General features: G+C 40.5%; 1 protein-coding gene across 2 annotated transcripts in view; it reads right to left on the bottom strand.

The window, feature by feature from the left end:
- The window catches only part of LOC140741449 (neurabin-2-like), a 239,768-nt gene that overhangs the window by 86,913 nt on the left and 125,663 nt on the right, over positions 1–27,192 (bottom strand). For both annotated transcript variants that reach the window (XM_073071657.1, XM_073071656.1), the window contains exons 3-4: positions 20,569–20,701; positions 3,356–3,476 (exon numbers count right to left, since the gene is read on the bottom strand). In XM_073071657.1, coding sequence (XP_072927758.1) covers positions 3,356–3,476; positions 20,569–20,701 — 254 coding nt within the window. The remainder of the gene's footprint in view (positions 1–3,355; positions 3,477–20,568; positions 20,702–27,192) is intronic.

Raw genomic sequence — 27,192 nt, 5'->3', positions numbered from 1 at the left:
AGTGGTGATCACTGTTTATAGGCAGTTTGCTTTGGTTTGGGGGTGGTGAGAGTTGACTTGCCATTCCTTAATAGGAAAGCGATGACTTCCCTCACAGAATGTGGACACTACATTTTGGAATAGCTGGCACCATGTTGGCTGTCACAGCCTATATATTTTGGAAACACGCCTAATTAATGAGATCAGTATTGACTGTATTGCTGCAGTGGGTGAACATGGAAAGGTTTGACCACCATTATTGATGAGCTTTCCAGATAATGAGCAACTTGTTACATTTTAATGCTGCCAATGCAATAAAATGCTGTCATTTCTTTTTAAAGGTACAAGTGGACAAATATTAATATAGGAAAATATAGACAGTATCTATCATGATGGAGCCTCATCATCTGGGACCTAACCTCTTCTCATTACTACCATAAGGAAGAGGTACATGAGCCCAGAGACTCACAATCAACACTTTAGGTACAGCTTCTTCCCCTCAGCCACCAGATTTCTGAACAGTCCATGAACCCATGAACACAACTTTGCTATTCCTCTTTTGCATTATTTATTTTTTTATATATTGTAATTTATAGATTTTTAAATGTTATGCACTATACTACTGCTGGTGATAATAAACCTTATTCTGATTCTGAACCTTTGAAGACACACCACGTGATACCTGTCCTTGTACAATAATCCTTCTGAAGCACTGTTGGGAAAAGTCTCCATCGTCCTAGATTATCTGATACTGAATATCTCAGGTCAACCACATTTTCAAAGTGCAGCACAGGAATGGGACCCCACTGAGGTTAAGTCCATAACTCATTTTCCTACCCAATTATTTCCAGCAGTTCAAAACCATTCAGCAATTCACAAGGTAAATATGTGAACGTCCTTACTGCATGCATATTTCTATCCATTAAGCCGCGCCCAGTGGTAGTCATCATAACTCTCATTGACCAATTCTGGCCACCATGCCTTCCCCGTGTCTTCATGCATTGACTATATAACATGCCCATAATGATGCAGTATACTTTCCACGTCATCACATATGGTGAAACATATTATCAAACTGTTCAGCTCTGATGTCCAAAACAGGAGATACCCTTGATCAAACACAAACAGTAAGACTAGTAGTTCTGTAAAAAAGTATTTCAGAACCTTAAAAAGCAGACTTTCAATAGATAGGTTATTACATTCTTTTCTGGGCAAGCACTAATGAGGTTAAGGATTTCCCGAGTTCTTTTATGTGCAGAGATGTGTTATCATTTGTACATCTCACAGTAGATTTTCAGCTCTTGTGGTACAAAATATATTAATTGAGAACATTAACTATTCTCTCATCTTAAAAGAACATATTATTCTGTAATGTCATTCATGGATCCATGTTTCTATTTAATTTGAATCACAATCAATTTGGAAAAATTTAATTTTAAAAGGAGGCTGTTAAATGAGTATTAATAAAAAACCTCCAAATAACCTCATTTCTTTCCTTGGGCAAGTCTCTACTTTTTCTTGCAACTATTTATTTATAGACACACACTTCTTTCGCTCACAGCTTTCCTAAGAGGGAACATCGAAAAGCCTCTAAAATTAAATTCAAGAAGCCACAGATCGTGTGACTGTAGATAAATGGCAGATCTTTTTAACTAAAAAGGCCCCATCTTAATGGTACAATGCTGTAGAGAATGAGGTTTTGTTAACAACACCCCTTCTCACCCTACTGATAGAGTTGAAAACCAATCATTTTGTTGTGCTAACAAATAATTCACATATTATTACTGTATGCATATTCCATAATAAATGCATTTAACCTGTTCATCATATCTTAAGAAATATAGTAATTTGTACAAGAATAACTCAATAATTCACTCAGATCAGCAGCAATAACTAGAATTTGAAGATTTAGTGAAATGTCATTAAAACATATTTCAAGCCGCAGATAGCTGACAAAAATTGAAAGCCATTTTTGGTAAGAAAATACAAGTGAAATTTAATTTTAGTATGGAAATTGTAACTACTGCTAAAGCTGATAGTACTGAGTGGCTGCCTTGAGGAATATCACCTTTCACTTGGATGAGTGGAACTCACATTGAGCCTTTCTGGAAAATATTCCTTAACACCACATTCCAAAATTAAAAGAAGATTGTGAGCTACCATCTGTTTAGCTTCTCCAATAATTATGGGAATAAAGGGTAATCTGCATCCACTCTCTGCACAAGGACGTAATTTGTAAACCCTGTGTCTAACCCCTTATCAGTTTGCAATATCACTAAAGAATGCAGCAGCATTTAAACAGCATGGAAATTTGCTGCAATAAATTCAATTAATTTAAGAACAGATGTGGGCAAATTCTACAATTTATATGCCTTATATTAAAAGCATAATGGAAAATCTATTCTTCTTCAATAAGAAACAATTATGAATAAAACACATTAAGATCATATAAACTACAACTGTCAAGTTTCAGTAAACTGCTTTCCGAGCTCAAAAGGCACACTTAAAAATTCTGTCCACAAACAGCATGATAAAATTTTGTTAAGATTCCACTTATGCTAGACTGGTTCCTGGTTTTCTGTTTATGAAGTGTTAATGCAGAGAAAGATCAAGATGCATGTTTTGATGTTACTATCACAAAATTCAACCAAGTAAGAATGGCCAAAGATTACCATGAGCACCAATGGACACTCCTGCAGGTGCAGGCCTTCATTACGCCCATGAAGGACCCTATCAGTCTAATAGCTATCTTCACCACATCCTAATTACAATCAGCCCTCAATGTGTCTACTCGATAAGTCTTCACAGTTACAATACCCATCTTGTAACCCACAATTAATCTGAGCTCCTTTCCCATTTCCGCAGTGGCTGAGATACTGGATGAAGGCCTCTTAAAGAGGTTTTGATGTGTGAGTGTTGTTCTATTGCACACAGCAACTTTGGCCTTGTGCTTAATAAAATACTGCACTGGGAGACTCATGCACAAAACATCTTATTACACTTACCAGCACTATTTCCACCCCCCCCCCCCCCCCCCCACCCACACGACACATCAACAATTAACTCACCTTCCCAGTACAGTACAATCTCTAAGTCTGGAACATTTTTGAAATTAACTATCAGGCATCTAATTGCCACAGCATTTACTAAGAATTTGTTAAAAAATTCTATCTCCTCTTTAATTGCAGTCAAAAATGTTTTTTTAAAAATGTTTAAATACTTAATCAACTTAAATATCCAATGCCTTTAAGGTCAAACTTAACACGCATAACTGATGTCGAACATTAATAACTGCGATACTTTAAAGTGTATAGACGTGACACAAGCATGCACAGGATTGTTACGGTGTTACTGACCAACAGACATCAAACCATACCTGCTGTCCCTGTGAGCAGCTCCACCTTCAGTTACTGTCTTCACAAATATTCCAAGTTTTTCCAATCCCATATCTGCTCCAGCTCCCATTCCGATGATGCTTATACCTAGGCCATCACCATCTACAAAAAGAGATACATTTCAGTTTAGGACATGTTCAAAAGTATCTTCAAAAGAATAAAAGATCCCAAATGGGACATACAGCAACGAAGGGTAAGGAATCTGTACTAAAGGTGTTTGGAGCAGGTTTTAATGGAGATAATTATCACCATTGTTAAATTTATACGTTTTGAAGGTGGAAGCATATATGCAGCAAGACAGAAAGCTTAGGAGGGATATTCCAGAATACAGTGGATTGCAGTTAATTGGGCCACATTGGGACGAGTGCATTTTGGCCCAATTAAGCGGGTGCCCCAATTAGCCCAAGTTTCATGGAAATAGTTAAAATGGTATTAAAAAAAGACAAACTACCATTTAATTGAGTAATAAATTATGTATTTAAATGAATACAGAACAAATTAGAACATTACCAATACTACCACAGTACTATAAAACTGTATTAGTTCATAATAGTTATCGACGGAGGAATTCAAACAGTGTACGCTGCCGTGCTCTTTTGATTGCCTGTAAATTAATATAATCAGCGCAGAGACATAGGGTAATTTGTTCAGCCAGTATCAAATCTTTTCGTAGCATCTTGGCAAGGGTTTGAAATTTTTTGGAGTCAAAATAAAAAACAAAATGATCAAAAGTCACTGCGGTTTGGATTGGCGTCCTTCGGCCCAGATGGATAACACAAGCACACGCACCTGATGCTCTTTAAAAACTGTTTGCTCTAAGCATGGTGCAGTATCTAACAGCCACACAAGTACAAGCGACTGATGCTAGTTAGAAACCGTTCAGTAACAGTCTCCTGTCCCAATTAAGCAGCGTAGTGTCCCAAATAAATTAAAGGAAACCCAGCTATTCTCTGGATTAGTTTTTGTTCTTTAAGAGTTGCCCCAAATAAGCTGCTTCCCTAATTAACCAACAGCCTAATTAACTGGAATCCACTGAATTTGGATTCGATTCAGGAAGTCATATAAATTTACAACACAGGAAGAGGCCATTCAGCCCATTGTATCCATGCCAATCAGTATGTCCATAGTCCTATAGGTTACAGTTCTTCAGTACATTTTACATGTGGTGGGGGTTTTGCTTCCACTCCCCATTCCTCCTTCAGCCTGTTGAGCTTACTCATGCAATGTTCTTTTTCCTCAGCTTCTCCTGTTAATACTTCTACCAAATTAGTTACATTTATCTCAGTGATACTGACCTTCCTGCTAAAAGAGCAGGTTCTTTCTGCTTACTTTTCCCCTCATAACTTTACATAAAACAATTCAACCTCTCCTCAGTCACTTTTGTTCCAAACCACCCTGGGTTGGACAATTTTTCCTCAACATTGTAATTCTCCAGTCTGGATAATATCTTCATAAATTCCTTCTGTAACATATTGAGTGTTATCATGACTTTTGTGTAACGTGGGAACCGGAATTGTACTCGGTACCCCAGCCACAGATTAATTAATTTTTATATAATGAGAGCCTGTTCTCTTTGCTCTTTTTGTACCTTAATCATTTGAGTAATATATTTGCTTTCTTCAAACCAATATCCACCTAATCTGTTCCACCAAGTCACAAATAACCTTCTGTGAAGAAAAGGTCTTGACCATCTTTGAACTCAACAGGTGATATATTCCTTCCCACAAAATTTTCTGACAATTTTCTCACTGCTAATGTCAAGCTTATGGTTTGCAGTTACAAACTATGTCACGTTCTTTGCTTGGTAAGCAATGTTGCCACATCAACAAACCTCTAGTACTCTCACACTATTTCTGCAACCAAAAGTAACAGAAAACTACACCCAAGCACTGCTCTATTTCCTTCCTGCATGACATTACGATTCAGGTTATTCAGACCTGGCAATTTAGCTAACATCAAAGATGTCAGATCCTTAATTTGTCCCTATTCCCTCCATTTATTATTTCTAGTCTCTTTCTTAATATCAACACCTGTAATACCTCCTTCACGTAAAGACACATACAGAGTACTCATTCAGAACTTTTGCTTTCCACCTCCACACTCTGACAATGGTCTTGATTTTACACAACATAACCCACTCTTTTCTTTCTAATTCTTCCCTTAACTTATTTACAGAATATCTTCAGGTCTCCCATGATATGGATCAGCAACATTTTAATCACACACCTATTGTTTTTCAGATTTCCATTTTAAGTTTGCACTCCACCTCCTGCACCCCTACAATCTTTCTGTTGTACTGTGCTCTTGAAACCTGTTATTTTTCTACTTCATCTTGCAGAAGTCTTCCTCATGTTCAGTGGGAATCTTCAATTGGAATTGGATCTCACTCTGGTGGTTCAATGGAAATGTGTTCTAAACCTTTATTAACTTTAAGAAGTCCTCTAACATTGATTTATCGTCAGTTACTTCCAGTACATCTATGTTCCATTATATCTCACCTTGGTAAAGCAGACATTGCCCCAAACGTAAAGCTTTTAATCCAGACCTATGGCTGCCTTTTTCTGTAACTACACTAAATTCTCCCCACCTTCTTCACTAGCTCAACTTCAGAGCCTAAACTAAGCCCAGCACAGCTGTTACTCCTTTTGGACTTGCTCCATCGTGATTTACAGAAAAATGCTTGAACGCATTTCAAGTATTCTGCTCCTTTTATACTCTTTACTCTAGTACTGTCCCAGTTAGTATTAGGACAGTTAAAGTTCCACCAATCACTATCTTATTAATTTCTGGAGTTACCAGAAATTTGCCTGTTTATTTGCTCTTTTGTATCCCCCGACTGTTCAGGAGTAAAGACAACCCCGTCACTGTGACTGTCCTTTTTCATGTTCTGCAATTGGACCCTGAAGGTCTCCTTATTGATTTTTCTGGCATAACATCCATTCTCATAGCCATTTTGTTTCCTCCAACAAAATTAAGGAATCAATACAACTGTGAGGATGGATGTTGCTATATATCAGAATCAGGTTTAAAATCACTGGCATACGTCATGAAATATGTTGTCTTTGCGGCAGCAGTACAATGCAATACATAGTAATGGAGAAAAACAGATTTACAGTATTATTTCCATATATATATAAAATAGATACATTAAATAAGTAGTGCAAAAATATTTCTTTTAAAAAAAAAAGTAGTGAGATGGTGTTCACGGTTCAATGTCCATTCAGAAATCAGATGGTAGAGAAGAAGCAGTTCCTGAATTGGTCAGTGTGTGTCTTCAGGCTCTTGTACCTCCTTCCTGATTGTAGCAGTCAGAAGAGGGCATGTCCTGAGTGCTTCTTGAAGAATCGCTCCTTGAAGATGTCCTGGATACTACAAAGGATGGTGCCCATGATGGAACTGACTAAGTTTAACTTTCTGCAACCTAGTTCACCAGCATTGCTTGAAAGCGAGATGGAGATGTTATTTCCGATCTGCATGGACGATGCTCTTCCGGTTAGAAAGTGAGGACCCAGTTGCATAGGGAGGTGCAGAGGCCCAGGTTTTGGAGCTTTTCGATCAGAATTGTAGGAATGACTGCGTTACCTGCTGAGCTGTAGCCAATAAACAGCTGACATAGGTATTAGTATTGTCCAGGTAATTCAAGGCTGCGTGAAGAGCCAATGAGATCGCATCCATTGTTGCGATAAGCAAATTGGAGTGGATCCAGGTCCTTGATGAGGCAGGAGTTGATTCTAGCCATAACCAATCTCTCAAAGCATTTCAACACTGTAGATGTGAGTGCTACTAAATGATAGCTGTTAAGGTAGCTCACCCTACTTTTCTTGGCACTGGTATAATTTTTGTCCTTTTGAAGCAGGTGGGAACTTCCAACTGTAGCAGTGAGAGATTGAGCCTGTTTTACATTGGCCCGAGGTGGGATATACACCACTGCCAAAATGATGGCTGAAATCTCCTGCAGCAGATAAAATGGCACTTGATCCTATTTATCTCTCCCACCCTCCCCTGATCTTTCTAACCTGTAAACCAGGAATGTCTAGCCACTACTTCTGTCCATCATTAAGCCATGTTTCAGCAATGGTAGTGATGTCATACTTCAATATATCTGTATGTGCACACAGTTCATTGCTCTACAATAAATGGCAGATAAATAAAGAAGATGGATTCTTATTTCCCAGTTCTCATTTTATCTGCCTTCTAAACTCATTCCTCTGGTCTCCAAGTTTGTTTATTAAACCCTTGCCCTCCATGTCCATGTTGACTCTCCTCTGAAACTACTGAAGGTTGCTTTCACCTGCCAAGCTAGCTTAAACTTCTCCAAATGCACAAACAAGGCAAAACTTAAATCAGAATCAGGTTTAATATCATCAGCACATGTTGTGAAATTTGTTATGTGGCAGCAGTACATTGCAATACATAATAAAATTTGTGAATTTCTATATATATATATATATACACACACACACACACACACACACACACACACACACAAACTGTATATACATATATATTAAAAGTTAAACTAAACAAGTAGTGCAAAAAAGTAGCGAGGAAGTGTTCACGGGTTCACTGTCCATTCAGAAATCTTATGGCAGAAGGGAAGAGCTGCTTCTGAATCATTGAGTGTGTGTCTTCAGGCTCCTGCACCTCTTCCCTGATGGTAGCAATGAAGAGAGGGCATGTCCTGGGTGATGGGGGTCCTTAATGATGGATGCTACTCTTCTGAGGTATTGGTCCTTGAAGATGTCCTGAATGCTGGGGAGGCTAGTGCCCATGATGGAGCTGACTGAGTTTACAACTTTCTGCAGCTTATTTCGACATTGTGCAGTAGCAACCCCCCATACCAGACAGCACTGCAGCCAATTAGAATGCTCTCCACGGTACTTTTGTGTCTTTGGTAACATACATCTCTTCAAACTCCCAATGAAATATAGCCACAGTTACGCATTCTTTGCAACTGCATCAATATGGTGGGGCCCAGTTTAGATCCACAGAAATGTTAAAACCTGTGAACTTGAAATTGCTCATTTTTTCCACTTCTGATCCCTCCATGAGAACAGGTGTGAGTTCCATTGTTTAAGTCCGTATCCATTCTTTGGTCTTACTGACATTGTGTGCAAGTATGTTGCTATGACAACACTCAACTAGCTGATATATCTTGCTCCTGTACATCTTTTTGTCGCCATCTGAAATTCTCCAACAACAGTTGTGTCATCAACAAACTTATAGATGGCATTTGGCATATAGATGGCAAAGCAGCCCGTATTAACTGTACTGTTCTTACCTCCCGCAGAACATTTGCAACACCAAGAATCCAAAGTCTTCCCTCCTTCAGCATCTCTTCAGCCATGTTTTTATTTCTGATATCTCCATACTTGTGTTAACTGATGGACAGCATTGGTAGAAATGCAGAAATAACTATCTTTGAGGAAATTAAGGAACTGAACCTCATTTTCCTGCAGGTCTTTTTTTTAAAAACCTATTTCATGAACACAATCATTGGATCTTCACCCTTCCATCTCAGAATGCTTTCCAACTGCTCTGTGCCATTCTTAATGCTGGAATAAACTCTGTTGCCACAGAAATGCTAACTTCTCATTTGATATCCATCACTGTAGTTATTCTGCCATTTCAACCCTCATTTGTATGCTGTTGACTCGGCAATAGCTGTAGCCTCTTGAGGAATAGACATCTCTTTTAGATTTGTGATTAAGATTTGTGCTGTTTTCAGTGGACTGCTGTAATACCCATTTGGTCTGGCTCATGGTTACTCATTCTCCCCCGCTTGTAAATGAAGAAACTTTCTGGAAATGTGTGATCCAATCATAAATGCACTGTGGTAATGCCAGCCACCACTCTGGCTCTGAAATCCAAACCACTTCCTGCATATTTAGATGCTCAACATACAAGAAGCATCTTGGATTTCCCACATGACCCTGCAGTTGCTTACTATTAGACCAAGGAGACTGCAATGTTTCTATGTGTTTAAGTGACAATTAAAATTTGCTCTCAGGTCATGATTTTGGACTGGTTATATTGTTGTTTTCTTTATTAATTTAGCCTGTTCTTGAAATAAAGCTAGCAGTTCTCCAATTGATCCACCCAATTCCCAACTGCAGGAAGTACTCTCCATGGAAATTTCACAGGAATGATGCAGAGTTTTGACTCCAAACATTGGCAAGTTCTTTCTTCCTTCTGATGCAGCTCAACCCATTGAGTTCCTCCAGCAATTTGCTTGATCATTTCTGGCTGCAATTGCAACACAGGAGAAGACACCTCTACTCACAATCTTTGTGGACAAGTCTGAGCTTTGCTCACCATCAGATATATAGCTAATGACTTTATCATCCATGCGTTGGATTCTGATGCTTATAATCGAAGCTTCTTTTGGAAGTCAGGAAAGAGGAATAAAACTTGTTGCTTCACAACTGTTGTATTAAACACAAAGAGAACAAAGCGATTTGGAAATGTAGAGCTGCAAAAAGTCTAGTAGCTAAGAATAGAGAACAGAAAGACTAAAGGCTGATTTCTACTTCTGCGTTGTAGCCTATGCCGTAGCCTTCATAAGTGGCCTGCGCTGTTGTGAGCATTTATACCTGTGCATTGGTGTGTCTGCATTGCTCTGCAATCCACCGCCAAAACGCTATTTGGCAGTGGGGTTTCTAATGGCAACTGAACGCATCATGTTGGAGTTGGAGCTAATAAATGTTGAACAAGGGTTACTTTTATTGAAATTACTGCAACGCAGAAAAGAGAGAAAACGTCGGAGGAAATGGTGTGTATGACCATTGAACGGATTGAGGCAGAAGGAGGGTGAATTTTCTGTGCTTGTCCAGCCACTGAGAGACATGGACGAGGAAATGCATTTCAAATACTTTCAGATGTCGGCAGGTAGATTTGCTGATTTGGTTCATCGTCTCCAACCATTTATTTCGTGTCAGTGTACGCATAGCATGCCTATAGACAGGAGGAAATGCGATGCTTCCAAGCAGACCAATCACAATTGTTGCAGTCTGCATTGCCGCGATGCGCAGTTACATTTTTGGAGAGGTGCACGTCAGGCTATGGCATAGGGTAGGGCGCAGGGTACAGCGTAGGTTACGTGGCTACACTATACCTATGGCGTTCATTTGACGCAGAAGTACAAATCAGCCTTAAAGAAAAAGATAGCAAACCAACGTGGTTGACCCTTCTCATACCACAGATGAGAGATTCCATTCAAATTTGTAGATAAGACTTAACCAATCAGGTAGCACCTAGTCAAATAATGCAACACTAGAGAAGCTTCCAGAACTTTTCAGATTGATACAAAGAACTGTAACCACTCAGAGATACACTGATCAATTGTATATACATACTGTGACTGCTAGGAAATACACTGAATAGTTACATGTATATAAATTACAAAATACATGTAAATAAATGTTAAGATGCAAAGAAAATAATTAAACAATCTAATCTAACAATCCCCCCTTGATTCTAAATCACACATTTAGAATCATTACATCTGAAAATTCAGAGGCAGAAAAACTTCTGGTATCCATGTAAAGTATAAAATATCAAAAACTACAGGCCCCCAAACAGCAGTCTGGATGTAGGGTGTAAGTTGAATGAAGAGTTAAAATTGGCATGTCGCAAAGGTAATGATACAGTTGTAATGGGGGATTTCAACATGCAGGTAGACTGGGAGAATCAGAATGGTACTGGACCCCATGAAAGGGAGTTTGTGGAGTGCCTCCGAGATGGATTCTTAGAACAGCTTGTACTGGAGCCTACCAGGGAGAAGGCAATTCTAGATTTAGTGTTGTGCAATGAACCGGATTTGATCAGGAACCTCAAGGTAAAGGAACCATTAGGAGGTAGTGACCATAATATGATATGTTTTAACCTACAATTTGAGAAGGAGAAGGGAAAATCGGATGTGTCAGTATTACAGTTGAGCAAAGGGAACTATGGAGCTATGAGGGAGGAGCTGGCCAAAGTTCAATGGAATAATACCCTAGCAGGGAAGACAGTGGAACAAAAATGGCAGGTATTTCTGGGAATAATGCAGAAGGTGCAGGATGGGTTCATTCCAAAGAAGACGAAAGATCCTAAGGGGAGTAAGGGGCGGCCGTGGCTGATGAAGGAAGTAAAGGGCAGTATAAAAATAAAAGAGAAGTATAACATAGCAAAGATGAGCGGGAAACCAGAGGACTGGGAAGCTTTTAAAGAGCAACAGAAGATAACAAAAAAAGCAATACGCCAAGAAAAAATGAGGTACGAAGGTAAACTAGCCAAGAATATAAAGGCGGATAGTAAAAGCTTCTTTAGGTATGTGAATAGCAAAAAAAAAATAGTTAAGACCAAAATTGGGCCATTGAAGACAGAAACGGGTGAATTTATTATGGGGAACAAGGAAATGGCAGATGAGTTGAACAGGTACTTTGGATCTGTCTTCACTAGGGAAGACACAAACAATCTCCCAAATGTAATAGTGGCCAAAGGAACTAGGGTAAAGGATGAACTGAAGGAAATTAATATTAGGCAAGAAACGGTGTTGGATAGACTGTTGAGTCTGAAGGCTGATAAGTCCCCCAGGACCTGATGGTCTGCATCCCAGGGTACTTAAAGAGGTGGCTCTAGAAATAGTGGATGCATTGGTAATCATTTTCCAATGTTCTATAGATTCAGGAACAGTTCCTGCTGATTGGAGAGTGGCTAATGTTGTCCCACTTTTCAAGAAAGGAGGGAGAGAGAAAACAGGGAATTATAGACCGGTTAGCCTGACGTCAGTGGTGGGAAAGATGCTGGAGTCAATTATAAAAGAGGAAATTACGACACATTTGGATAGCAGTAGAAGGATCAGTCCGAGTCAGCATGGATTTATGAAGGGAAAATCATGCTTGACTAATCTTCTGGAGTTTTTTTTTTGAGGATGTAACTATGAAAATGGACAAAGGAGAGCCAGTGGATGTAGTGTACCTGGACTTCCAGAAAGCTTTTGATAAAGTCCCACGTAGGAGATTAGTGGGCAAAATTAGGGCACATGGTATTGGGAGCAGAGTAATGACATGGATTGAAAATTGGCTGGCTGACAGGAAACAAAGACTAGTGATTAACGGGTCCCTTTCGGAATGGCAGGCTGTGACCAGTGGTGCTGGGACCGCAGCTGTTTACAATATACATTAATGATTTAGATGAAGGGATTAAAAGTAACATTAGCGAATTTGCTGATGACACAAAGCTGGGTGGCAGTGTCAAATGTCAGGAGGATGTTATGAAAATGCAGGGTGACTTGTAGACAGGTTGGGTGAGTGGGCAAATGTATGGCAGATGCAGTTTAATGTGGATAAATGTGAGGTTATCCACTTTGGTGGCAAGAACAGGAAGGCAGATTACTATCTAAATGGAGGCAAGTTAGGAAAAGGGGAAGTACAATGAGATCTAGGTGTTCTTGTACATCAGTCAATGAAAGCAAGCATGGAGGTACAGCAGGCAGTGAAGAAAGCTAATGGTATGCTGGCTTTTATAACAAGAGGAATTGAGTATAGGAGTAAAGAGGTCCTTCTGCAGCTGTACAGGGCCCTGGTGAGACCCCACCTGGAGTATTGTGTGCAGTTTTGTTCTCCAAATTTGAGGAAGGACATTCTTGCTATTGAGGGAGTGCAGCGTAGGTTCACAAGGTTAATTCCCGGAATGGCGGGACTGTCAGATGTTGAAAGATTGGAGCGACTGGGCTTGTATACACTGGAATTTAGAAGGATGAGAGGGGATCTGATTGAAACATATAAGATTATTAAGGGATTGGACACACTGGAGGCAGGAAGCATGTTCCCGCTGATGGGTGAGTCCAGAACTAGAGGCCACAGTTTAAGAATAAGGGGTAGGCCATTTAGAACAGAGATGCGGAAAAACTTTTTCACCCAGAGAGTGGTGGATATGTGGAATGCTCTGCCCCAGAAGGCAGTGGAGGCCAAGTCTCTGGATGCATTCAAGAGAGAGTTAGATAGAGCTCTTATAGATTGTGGGGTCAAGGGGTATGGGGAGAGGGCAGGAACGGGGTACTGATTGTGTATGATCAGCCATGATCACAGTGAATTGTGGTGCTGGCTAGAAGGGCCGAATGGCCTACTCCTGCACCTACTGTCTATTGTCCTAAGTTATGAAAATATCAAAGGCGATATATTCTAAGTATTCATAGGATTATGCCATTGTTTGGCAGATTAGTAGGCCCGCTTATGTGAGTTTAAACTATTTCAACAATGATCACCCTTACACAAGTAAACAAAATGTTAACAATGATAAAGCATATTAGTACTCATTGTAAATTATGGAAATTGGTAAAAAAGGTAACAACTAATATTAGAATAAACTTCATAATGATAAGTAGTTGTCAACTTTGTTCAAAGTCTTCTGACTGATTAGTGATATGCTCACTGTAGCTCAGCTGTGTAGGCACTGGATCAAGAGGTTACTAGCACATTATCCACAGCACTTGTTGTCCTTGTTGAATACCACTTTAGCTTGCTTACAGTGGCTGGTGTGTATTCACTTACTGTCACCTTCTATGTTCACCAACAAGTTGGTTAGTAATTGCACTTGTTAAATGCCTTCCCTACTGAGCTCTCAGTAGATCTTTATGTGGTTTCTTAATCAGGACACAATTGTCAGTAATCAGTGTGTCTCCCTTCTGCTGGATCACTTCAAGCAACAGAAACCTGTTGAGACACAGACTGCACAGTTTGGGTTAATTTCACACAATAGGTAACTAAACTGTCTGCCATATTGTGTACATCAGCCTCTCTGAGATCGAGGGCTCCTGGCAGGGATACAAGATGTCCTGTTACCACCTCAAATGGACTTCATTTAGTTTTCTTCTTTGGGGTTGCTCTGATGCCACACAAGGCCACAGGAAGAGCCGTAGGCCATGCATGTTACGTCTCTCTCGCGATACTTAAGTCAGCTGTTGTTTGATGGTACCATTCATTCATTCAGCTTGTCCTGGTGACTCTGGGTGACGTGGACAATGAAAAGACCATTCAATGCTCATCAGTTGATATAATTCCTGACAAACACTCCCAGTGAAATGTGTTCCTTGGTCAGTCGATGTGATTGACCCCATCTAGGAATATAATCCTTGATTATGCTCTCCTTGCTGGAACAGCTTCCACACATCTTGAAAACTTGTCCACTAATACCAGTATGTCTGAATATCTTTGACACTTTTGGCAAAGTAATGTAGTCCACCTGTAAGTGTAAAAATTGACCATATGGGGCAGGAACACTTAACTGTGGCAGCTTTTCCACTGCTCTAGGATTCATTTTCCAGCATGTCATGCATCTTTCAAATGTTTATCAAGCTTGTTCCCTTAACTTCATACTCCACCACCATTGGGAGAATCTATTAATCATCTTTTGCACTCCAATGTGTCCTAGAGAGTGCATATGCTGTGCCAGATAAAGAAGAAACATAGTTGGAGCTACTAGTCTATGACTAGTGCCATAAACTCCACTCTCCATCACTATGAAACTTCCCACCATTCTCCAACCAGAACCTTTTTTTCCTGGTTAGAACAATGAGATTGCATTTCTTGAATACCTTGTATGTTCATCTGTGATACAGAGTTCAACTTTGCTTCCATAATTCTAGTTGTCGGATTCACTGCATGCTGTATGTTCTTGGTGCTTTTATTTATTTTACTCCTTCCTGTGCTGCCCTTTTTGCAATGTCATTGGCGAATGCATTTCCGTGGCTTTCCATTGTAGTCATTTTGGAGTGATATCTACATTTTAATACAGACACTTCTGACTGCAGTTGATTGACATTCATAAGTCCTTGTACTAGTTGGCCATTCTTGATTAGGGTTCTTTTTGCTGTAAGAAAACCTGTTTGTTTCCATAAGTTTCCAAAATTATGAACAACTGTAAAACCATATTGAGAACCAGTGTAGATATGATCTGACCTTCCTTCTAACAACTTAGACTTCCAGAAACAAAGGCCCATCCAGCCATTCGAATTCCTCTCTCAATTGTTGAGGAGCTATAAGTGTACAGATTTAAATCTGGGTTCAATAGAGGCATTTTCCTTGTAATAATTTGTATCTTCATGGCATGTTATTGTTCTTGCACTATCATGGTCATCATAGTCTTCCATATCCTATATTAACAGTATAGCAGGATTCGCTTGCTGGATGACGGTAGTCAGTGTCTCAAGAACAGTAGATCACTTGGACCACTGAACAGCTGTTATTTGAGAGGCTCAAATGCTACATTACCTAATTTGGCAGAGTAATAGCCAACAGGACATTGTCCGTCTCCATGTTCTTGAGTAGCCATGTTTCTCATTGGCATACAGGGTAAATGGTCTACCTGTACTGGGGATTCCTCATGCAGCTGCAGTACACAATGCTTCCTTTAAAGTTTGAAATGCTTTCAGTTGTCCTCCGTTAAGAGTCACAGGGTCACCTGAGCATTTACTGCTCCTGCAACAGATTGATGAGTGGTTGAGGAATTTCAGCATATGAATTGACCAATACTCTAATGTAGTTGCACAAACCCAGGAATGACCGGACTTGCTGAACTGTTGTAAGGGGCTCTGCTGACTCAATGGCTTTTGCATGATCTTCAGTGATTCCCTGACTACCTTGGAAAATTTTCCAGTCTCAAATAAATTACTTCTGCTTGTTGAAATTGTGCCTTGTCTAGATTTGCTTTGTGACCTTTGTAGGATAGATAAATCGAGCAAATAAAGCACATCATGTTCCTGCTGGTCTTCAGCTTCAGATTCAATCATGACATCATCCACATATTGTACAATGGCTGCTAAGTCACTCAGGGGTTGTCTCAAAACCATGTGATAGACAGTGGGACTGTTGTGAAGTTCTTGTGGTACCCTCGTACACTAGCATTGTTGACCATCAATTGTGAAAAGCAACCATGGTTAACATTCAGGAGCCAGTGGTACTGACCAGAATCCATAAGCAACCCAGTAATCCACTCTCAGTCTCCAGGTACCATGTGCTTTCTTAACAGACCAGACTGGACTGTTCGATGGGCTGTGTGTTTTAACAAGAATCCCTTGCTCCTGCAGCTGGTGGCAATACGCAAATTACCTTCTATAGATGTTCTGATCAGAGAATACCACTTCTTACAAGGTGGCATCTTTTATTTCCAGCAGGTCACAGTCGTTTTTATTTTTCAAACCTATGATATGATTGATTAATTCAAATTTGACCAACCACATGAAATTCCAAATGACTTTACTCTCCACAAACTCAAGAGTGGAGTTTAAAGTTAACAAGACATACATTCCAAGAAGTTGTGAGATTTCTCCTACCCAGAATTGTATTTCTCATAGATGACGACCAAATTGTACTTCGACGGGTTTGCTTTTGATTAACGTAGTTCTCTGTCCTCCTGCGTCATATGCACATTTATACATATCAGTTAAATGGTATCTTGCACCTTTGGGCAAAGGATTTGATTATACATGTTAGCTCAGCTCCCGTGTCCAATAAGAATTCTGCACATTTATTTCCAATCAATAACATATTAGCCATCTAATTTTTGCTCTATCGAGGCAAGCGAGGGCTGCAGAGAAGGGTCTAGTCAGTTTTTTTGACCATGACGATGCATCTATTATATCCACCATTGTTTGTTGAAACCGTTTCATTAAATTAGAATCTTCCAAACTTCGCAAGGCTGGAGATTCAACTTGCTGTTGAACTTGTTTCTGTTGTCCACCTCATTTCCTATGCCAACATTTTGAAGGCCAATGGCTGTCAATACCACAGAAGTGACACAGTGTCTTAAGGGATTGGTCTCAGAAACGTGAATCAGACCGAGATTGCTGTGATACACATGGTGAATTCCAGTCCAGTTTCTTCAATTGGTTAATAGGTGATGGCTGTTGACTCACCTGTAGTAGCAATGGCTGTTGATCAACAGGTAACTGACCCAACTGCAATGATCTTCGTCGGATTTTGGTATCTCGTTCCACTTGTTTGGTGGCTCATACTAGCTCAATATATGTAACAGGGGCTTTGCTCCAATTCAGTTTTGTCAGCTTCACCATTTTAGGAACATTTGGTTTCAAGCCATCCATAAAAGGTTGATTTTAAGGGAACGCATGTTATCTTCGTTTATGTTCAGGACTCCTGAATAACGTAACCATGCTGTACTATAGTGCTTATCTTCAAAAACATCCTCAGAAACCTTTTGCTTGCAATCAACAACTTTCCTCCAATCTGCCTGCATTGGGACCCGTACTTCCAACCATCATCTCCCATGCCATCGTCAACTCTATCACACAACTATCTGGTTTGCTGAGAAGACAACATAGTAGCCAAAATTTAGATGCCATCATATGGGTGAAGTTAGTCTATGTTCTTGATATGCTGAAGCTCAGCCCAGGTCTTTAAAATGTCATTTTTAGGAGGTAGATCTTCCTTGGACCATTCTTGTCTGCTTCAGGTAGTTGATGGTAAATCACAGTCTCCTTTCACAAGTTCCATTTCTATGCTTAAGTATCTTCACATCTTTAGTCTTTATTGGAACAAGCTGTAACATAGCTGCCGATGCTACTGTTTCATCACTGTCATCCTCACTTGAGTAGCTAGAGGCCACTGTAGTGTCCATGTCATGTCCATCCTGTAATTCCATGGAGTTCAGACAGTGTTGCTGTCTCAGGAGACTGTTCAACGTAGGCTGTAATTCCTCAGAGTTCATATGGTGTCACTGTCTCTGGGGAGTGTTCAGCGTAGGGAGTGTTCCCCAAGAAAAAATCATTACTGGCTGGACCACCCACTTGAAGTACCGGCTGCATTCCTTTTTATCAACTCAGTCTGCCATGAAGCTCCGCACACAACACTTCCGGTTGATTACATTTATCGTGTTGTTTTCTCACCCATTCGGTTAATGAGGAGACTCGCTCTTTAAAATGTTTACCATCCATATCATGCTGTTTTTGTGGTTTTTCTTTCCCTGTTTGGTCAGTTAACTGACAAATTCAATTCTCAAGCTTAACCTGTTCTTCTAACCCAACACATTCGCACTTTCTTAACTGCGTTAAAAATACCATCACCCAGGCAGTACTTTTTGTTGCTTGAAGTCATTTCCTGGAACTTATCCCATGCTTTCTCAATATCATCTAAGAGCCATGTTTCGTAGACTCAGCATCGATGGTGTATTTCATCTGGATTTTTTCATTAAATTTATCAAACTGGAATGTTTTTTTCCCCAAATAAGAGCTCAAACCCTCAGTTATCTGTTCAAATGTAACTGGAGATTCTGTAGTTAGTTTCATGACTTTGGCCACTGTTTTAATTCAATCGCATGTAACACTGAATTCATACGTACATTTTATTACTTTGACCGCGATCTCAAAATGTTAATAGATTGCGATCAAAATTTTAAATAGGTTGTCCTGCAACCAAAGTTTTCTCATGCACTCCACTGACTGGCACATGTTGTGCCCCATCGCCTGTACATATTTAATACTTTTTCCGCGCTCCACTGGCTTGCATATATTTGGCGCTCCACTGCTTGCGTGTATTTATTTTTTTCCGCGCTCCATTGGCTTGCACACATTTCGCGCTCCACTGCTTGCGTGTATTTAATTACTTTCCGCGCTCCACTGGCTTGCACACATTTCGCGCTCCACCACTTGCACGTATTTAAATTTTTACCGCGCTCCACCAGCTTGCACGTATTTAATTTTTACAGATCTGTTTTTTCAAATAGCAATGTAGTAGTTTCCTCACTCCTACTTCCATCCGATGATGTATTGAAGCCAGAACTAGGTTTTCTCTCAGACAATTTTGAATTAGGAGAAGCTCTTACCTCCTTTGTTTAGGCGCTGAAAATTTCCACTTTGTCTGGGATTCTTCCAAGTCCTTAAATCTTCGCAACCATCGTTTGCCGACTACGCCAAATTGTTGGATTCTGATGTTTTTAATCCAAGGTTCTTTCGGAAGTCAGGAAAGAGGCATAAAACTTGTTGCTTCACGATCGTTTTATTAAACGCAAAGAGAACAAAGAGAATTGGAAATGTAGAGCTGCAAAGGTCTGGTAGCTAAGAACAGAAAACATAATGACTAAAGAAAAAGATGGCGGACCAACGTGGTTGACCCTTCTTATACCACAGATAAGAGACATTCCATTCAAATTTGTAGATAACCAATCAAATAATGCAACACCAGAGAAGATTCCAGAACTTTCCAGAATGATACAAAGAACTGTAACCACTAGGGGACATACTGAACAATTGCATATACATACTATGACCACTAGGAAATATACTAAACTGTTACAGGTATATAAGTAGTTAGATAAAATACAGCAAGTGACTAATTGTTAAGCAGCAAAAAAAAATAACTAAACAGTCTATCCTACATGTGTGACACTCTTTCCCACCCTTCCCAACAATGAGTAACGCTTCACTAGTTTGTTTCTTTTCTTGTTATTTATAGAACACTCTACTGACACCTATAGACCTAGACAGGACAACTTGACAAGCGACTCTAGCCAACAGAACGTGCTTAAACAGACACTGAATGCTTTCTACAGCATTTAGTAGCTGAGCTGCAGCTGGAGGAAGGAAATGGACAGGCTAATTATGCAGAAGGGTACAGAGAGGCTGAGTGGAGGCATTGCACCAAGAAAAACTCTAAATGTGACTTAAAAATGAGGAACAGATTAGGTCTACACCGCCAACTGCCTCTATTCTCCTATCACTACAATTACTGCAGCTACTCCATCCACCTTGCTACATGAACACAGCACTATCTCCACTCCCCTTGTGCAAGGCACATTATCAATACATACTTGCATATTGCATCAAAAATACACAAATAATATGGTTTATATTCATTGGAGTTTACTATCAATATCATAAGAATATGATAACCTTTTTCTTAACATTTGTGAATACAAAATGAGTAATTTAGAGTCAAATTGAGACATTGCAGTGAATTTCCGTAGCTATTTCCGCTGATTCACACTGATATTTCTTGTTGATTTCCATCTTTACGCTTTAAGGCACCAGCAGATCAGTAGCTTCATCTGCTCATTTTAATCTACACTTTATTTATCTATTTCTCAGCATTGTAAGCACATACCAAAATAAGAGTACTTTGGACAAGTTTGATCATTCTAAATAATTATTTTCAATCTAAACACAAGGTCTGTAATTTCCTCATAGTTTTGTAATAAATACCTTTCTCAAGTTCCACAGGAAAAAGGTCCAGTCTTTCCACTCTTTTTTCCAACTCGTACTCTGCGGATGCTGCCATGGGATCCACATCATCATTGCGCCGGTCATAGTCTTCATTGGAATAGGTGGTGAACACCTGCCAAACAAAAAAGAGTCATTTTAGTTTGAAGTCTCAATGTATAGACCTTTCAAATCATCAATGTTACAGCAATGTTCCAGTCTTGAATTAGCCTGCTAGGAAATTGGGAATGAATATCAATTAACTATCACAGATTAAAAACTTTTCCATTTTCCATTTAATTCTACTGTCTCACTTTAAGTAAGGAATTTAAACAGACTGAAAGTCTCTTGCAAAATGTGTGACAATCACTGGGAGATATTTTCTGATCACAAAAAAAGTCACCAGGGCTTGGCTTAGTTCAAAGGGACTAAGGGTAATGTTTCCTTCATGTGATACATTTTGCAAAAATCACAAGCATAGGTGTTATTAAAGTATGAAATAAAACAACAAATGCTGGAAAACTCAGCAGGACATTGTAGAGAGAGAGAAACAGAATAAACATTTCAAATTCATTGACCTTTTATTAAAACAATTATATGTCTACACACGATATAAGCCTAAATTATTTGGGACTTGCTTCCACAATCTTCTGATCAGGGATGATCAGCTTACTACTTCCTTAAAATGAACTTCAAATTGCAACCGTTCTTCACTCCATTTCCACCTTCCATTAATCAGAAGCTTGACTCCATCTACACTTCTGGTGCCCCAGGAAAGCAGCAAACAAAATCAAAGAACCCTCCCACCCTGGTCTTCTTTGTTATCCCCCCTCCCCCAGGCAAGAGATAAAAATGCCAAAGAGGTCAAATGATCAGTCTTGACAACAGCTTCTCTTGCACTTTAATCAAACTCTTGAATGGATCTCTCATAAGCTAAAAGATGAATTCTTGATCTCCCAATGTACCCCACTGTGGCCCTTACACCTTGTCTATCTCTGGTACACTTCCTCTGCAACTGCATTTTGCCTTTTAAAAAAAAAAATTACCTCAATGTAATTATGTATGGTGTGATCTTTCTGGACAGCACGTAAAACAAAAACTTAACACTGCATCTCAATACCCATGATAAAACAATCCCAATAAACTATAGATAATTTTAATGAAACACTCACTGGATGAGATAGTGCCATCCAGAACATCACTGAAGCAAGTAACATCCCAGAAATATTCTCGGTTATAAAATCCATCCCCCAAGAATCAAGTTGATCTGCTGATGAGCTCTTGGTGTTAGGGAGCAAATGCTGATCTTGGAAGGGTGTTATCTTTATGAAGATACAATCACGTCAGCATGTTTTGGGAATTTGAACTTGGCTCTCTCCCTTGCCACAGTCACGCATGCGCTCCCAATATTGTAGCAATGCATGAACCCACCTGTAGTCTCTGGCACGAAGCAGTTTTGCTCTTAACTCCGTCACGGATAGGGCCTAGCCCAGCTTCACAAGGAAGAGGGTTGGGCATGGGGCCAATACATAGAAAAAAGCAGTGCTACAGAAATGCCAACAGCAGTTCCAAAGCCCTCAGTCCTGGGAGAGGAAGGATCTTTGCCTGGAAGTATGAAGTCGTGTGGTGAAAGTGGAAGCCACACTGCTGATCAACCTTCTATCGGCCCAGGTCAGAGGACTTTGGCGAGCTGCTGTCAGCGACCTATGCCACAGTTGGGGTGATGGGCTTACAAAGATGAGGTTTTGCTCTTCACTTCCAGCCACTCTAACAGGTTTCAGGAACCATGTCAACACAGGCAGTCGTAAGGAAAAAAAGACAGGATTTTAATGAGAGGCAAGGATCTAGTGAAGAGGACAGGGACTGCAAGGGAGACAGATAGGAATAAGAGTTGGGGGTGGGAAGAGATAAGAAGTGTAATGAGAGGGCTATGGATAGTGGTGAACCCAAGTGCAGAATAAGGTCCAGAATTAACTCGGACTCAAAATAAACAAGACAGCACAAACAAAATCCAAAGACAAACATCACAAATAGTATCACTATATAAAAAAAAATAGGATTCCTACAATTGAGCACTAGGTGGTCAGCACAAGGCCTTTAAGTACAGACTTTCCATGAAGGAATGTGGTAGGCAATAATTGGTAGTCTGAGTCTTAAAGGGACAGTGGCAGATAATCATACTCCGGGGGACTGGAGCCCCAAAACTTGGATGCCCACTGCGGTTCAGCTGGGACCATGCCAGAACCGCACCCCCACCAACCCAGCTCCTGACAGCCCAGAACAAACTGAATGGTGCTGATGAAAGTCTTCTATCAAGGTGGGGTCCAGGATGCCCTATGAAGGAATCCAGCTTCTTTCTTCTGGGCCATATCCCTTCCAATCCATGAGGGACAGCCTTTCACCTTGAACAATGCAGGTGTCCAAAAGTTGCTGGACTGCGTAGGCAGGTTGTCCCCTCAACAATTCTAGGAGGCAGAAGAGATTTGGGAACTGAAGCAAAGGGACTGGCACTCAAGGGCTTCAGGCGGGATACATGGAACATGGGGTGAATCCACATGGTGCTCAAGAGTTGGAGATGATAGATAAATGGGTTGACACATTGCAGGACTTTGAATGGACTGATGTCATGAAGGGCTAATTTTCTGGATTGAACCCACACAGGGAGAACTCTAGTTGAGAGCCAGACCCACTGACCACAGAGAAGTGCTGGTCCCTATCTTCTCCGGCGGTTGGCCTGGTTTTGCTGTTGCCACAGATTAGCCAACAATGTCCCTCTCGCCATAACCCGGTTCTGGTAACATCTCTGGGCAAATTGATCCACTGATGTAAATTCCCCCCTCCCCCCGCACCTCTGCATCTTGTTCCAGGAACAGCAGAGGACAGTACTCAAGTTGGCATTTGAAAGGGGACATCCCTATAGAGAAATACTGAAGTGAATTATGCGCAAGCTCCACTCAGATCAGGTTATCACTCCAGGTGGTAGGGTTCCCCGAGGCTTGAGATCTGAGTGTTCCTTCTAGGTCCTGGTTGACCCTCTCCATTTGCCCACTGGTTTGTGGATGGAACTCGGGCGACAGACCTGCAGAGGCCTCAATGAGCTCACAAAAGGCATTCCAAAACAGAGGCAAACTGGGCGTCACAATTGGAGATGACATCCTGGGAGAAACCATGAATCCCGAAGACATGCTGCAACATGAGCATGGCAGTCTCTGAAGCCGATGGCAGTTTGGGAAGGGGTACGAAGCAGCATGCCTTAGAGAATCTATCTACAACTACCATGATTACTGTATTACCCCAAGATGCCAGAAAATCTGTGACAAAGTCCATAGAAACATGGGACCAAGAGTGAGTAGGAATGAGGAAAGGCTGAAGCAGACCTTGAAGCTGTGCTCGGGGTTCTTTATTTCGTGCACAGACATCACACGCTAAGACATATTCCCGGACATCTTCCATCATGCCTGACAACGAGTAATGTCCCTTGACGGACTGGATACCCAGTCAGGTTTAAAGTGTGTACCCAGTTGAGCACCTCCGAACAAAAAGGTTCAGGAACAAAGATATATCTGGGGGGACCATTACCCGGTCTACCCCACACTGCTCTTGGGCTCTGTGCATTATCAAGTCAGAGGTACTGGGGTTAGAGGAGGAGGATTCAACAGGCAATTCCGAAGGCATGTCGGAAGTTGTCTCGGAAGTAAATTCAGGAAGTATTTCAGGAGGTAACTCGGAAGGTGCCTCAGGCTCCTTTTGGAGACATTTCTTTTTGCACTGGTTTGACCAACCCAAAACGACACCAGTAGTCCAACTGACTCTCGGGTTGTAGAATGACCCAGAATGAGTGGTATTTCTGAGGAGCGAATGAGATGGAGCTGGATTGAGTCCACATGCTGGCCAATCTTGAGCTTGAGTGGGGATGTTTGGTGGTTGATCTGCCCCAACACCAAAGGTTTCTATTCAGGGCCGTGGCAATGAGCTGCCAGTTGAGATGCAAAAAGGGAATTTCCAATGTTCTGGCCAAGGTCCAAAAAATTCCCTGCTGCACCAGTCAATAAAGGCGTTTGGGAAATATTTATGGGAAAAGCAACACGGGGAGTACCACTTTGGAGGGAGCTGAGCCTAGTGACCTCATAGTCCTCTCTATGCTGGATGGTCCTGGGAGTTTCCCAGCTGCTTGGGACAAGACATCTGATAATGTCCAGCCTCTCCACAGTAAAAGCAGCACCTCTCCCTCCTTCTTCTCACTTTTTCGGCTCAAGAGACCTACCTTTCTTTCTTTTAAAATCTTTTTATTAATTTTAAACAAACATAAATGAAACATGAATACAAAGAGTCTGAGAGTACATAGTTAATAGGTTAAAGTATAAATACAAATAGATGTTAATCCATATATAATAACCTCCCAAACTCACAGTAATTACGAAAAATGGAGTAGATAAGAAAAACCCCCAAAGAAAAAAAAACCTAACCAACATGGGCCATTGCATTATATCAAATATACACAGTAGCGTCAATAACTCCACACCTCCATCCAAATAATTAAGGATAATAAAAGTAAGGTTTAGGAAAAGTCAGTTTTGCTCATATGAAAATGTTGAATAAATGGTCTCCAAGTTTCTTCAAATTTAACTGAAGGGTCAAAGACAACACTTCTAATTTTTTCTAAACTCAAACAAGAAATAGTTTGAGAAAACCACTGAAATATAGTTGGAGGATTAATTTCTTTCCAGTTCAATAGGATAGATCTTCTAGCCATTAATGTAACAAATGCAATCATCCGCCGAGCTGAGGGGGATAAGCAACTATTATCCACCATTGGTAAAGGCTCAAGAGACCTTAGTCCGGCCTATTTGCATAGGCTCCTCAGAGGCTGGGATCAATGGCAGTTGAGAAAGAGTCCTAGCCCAGGGAAGGTGAGGATGGAGGATAGTCAGGGGGAGAGTCTCTTTGGAATAATACCCTTCATCTATCCCTTCTCCTTTCTGTTAATTGGTTATTGAGTCAAATCACCAAGTCCATAAGACTCTCTAGATCCTCCACTGGGTCTTGGGCAACAAGGGAATCCTTTAGTTCGTCATTCAATCCCTTCAGGAATAAGGCAGTTCGTGCTTCCATATTCTAACTGCTCTCTGTGGACAAGCTACAAAATTCTCTGGAATAATCATCCACAGATCCATTCCCTGGCACAAATTGAGCTTTATTACAGACGCACGTCCTCAGGCAGGGAATAGAACACCCTCCTCAAAGTCTCTGAAGAGGTCTGCCCTGGCACAGATGGGTGTATCCTTCTCCCAGAGTGCAAGGGTTCTTTCAGTAAGGAGCGAGATGATATAGGCAACCTTAATGGCTCTGACAGGAATTGGATGGATGTAACTGGAAAGCCAAGGAGCACTGTACCAGGAATCTTCTTGGCATAGTTTGGGGTTACTGTCATACTGTTCGGGAGCCAGTAGGTGCTGCGGTCCATCATGAGTATTGACGGAGTCTCCAGACTGAACAAGCATGGAACTGGCAGCCACACCAGCTGAACTCGGATCCTGCCTACCAGAGTCCGAGAGCTTCTGGAGAGTGGTAAGGATCTCCTGAAGCATGTTGTCATGTCTGCCTACAGATGCTCTTTGGTAGGCCAATGCAGTCCACAGACATTTATACTCTGCTGGGCTCATGATGGCTCAATCGTGCTGTAACAAGAGAGCTATGGATAGTGGTGAACACGAATGCAGAATAAAGTCAAGAATTAACTCAGACAAAATAAACAAGATGACACAAACAAAATCCAAAGGCAAAAATCACAAATAGTAGTACTAGAAATGGAATTCCTACGATAAGCACTGAGTGCTCAGCATAAACCCTTGTTTTATATATGTTTTATATACAGAGAGCGGAAACAAGATTGGATGAGGACTAAGCAATCAGGAGGGACAGATGACGGGGGATACAAACACCACCAGATGAAGTATGCCCAGGCATCATCCTTGATGAAGGTGGCAGAGATTGTCATCAAAATGTTGGTTAAAAATCAATACCTGTATCTGGCTGGAAGCCTGAGAAGAGTTTATTCATCATGTATGCTGGGAAAGCACGAGATCCTTTCTCATAGGGGATAAATTCACTCAACCTCTTTAACTCTATCACTGAACAATTCCCACAAACAATGGACTCACTTTCAAGGACTCTTAATCTCATGTTCTTGATATTTATTGCTTATTATTATTATTTTTCTTTTTTCTTTTTGCATTTCCACAGCTGGTTGTCTTTTGCACACTGGTTGTCTGCCTAGTTGGTACGGTCTTTCATTGATTACGGTTATTTGATTTATTGAGTATACCTACAAGGAAATTAAATTCAGGGTTGTATATGGTGACATATATGTACTTTCATAATAAACTTACATTGAACTATATGTTCACTGCTGTTAAGACAGAAATTGCCTAAAAATAGTGTGTCCCCATTAGTTCCAAAGCCTCCACTTACTGCACTGACTTCTTGTAGTGCTCCTAGCATATGAAAAAATACACAAATTAATACTCGCTAAAGTTACAAGAAATCAAATTATATCCACAAATTAGGGATATGAAGAATTATACCTCGGAGAGATGAAATGTAGAAATCGGATACTAGTTGGAGTGA

The sequence above is a fragment of the Hemitrygon akajei genome, chromosome 18, assembly GCF_048418815.1.
Source record: "Hemitrygon akajei chromosome 18, sHemAka1.3, whole genome shotgun sequence".
NCBI classification, from domain to species: Eukaryota; Metazoa; Chordata; class Chondrichthyes; order Myliobatiformes; family Dasyatidae; genus Hemitrygon; species Hemitrygon akajei.
The sequence above is the reverse complement of the archived record's forward strand: the minus strand, read 5'-3'. Positions and strand labels throughout refer to the sequence as shown.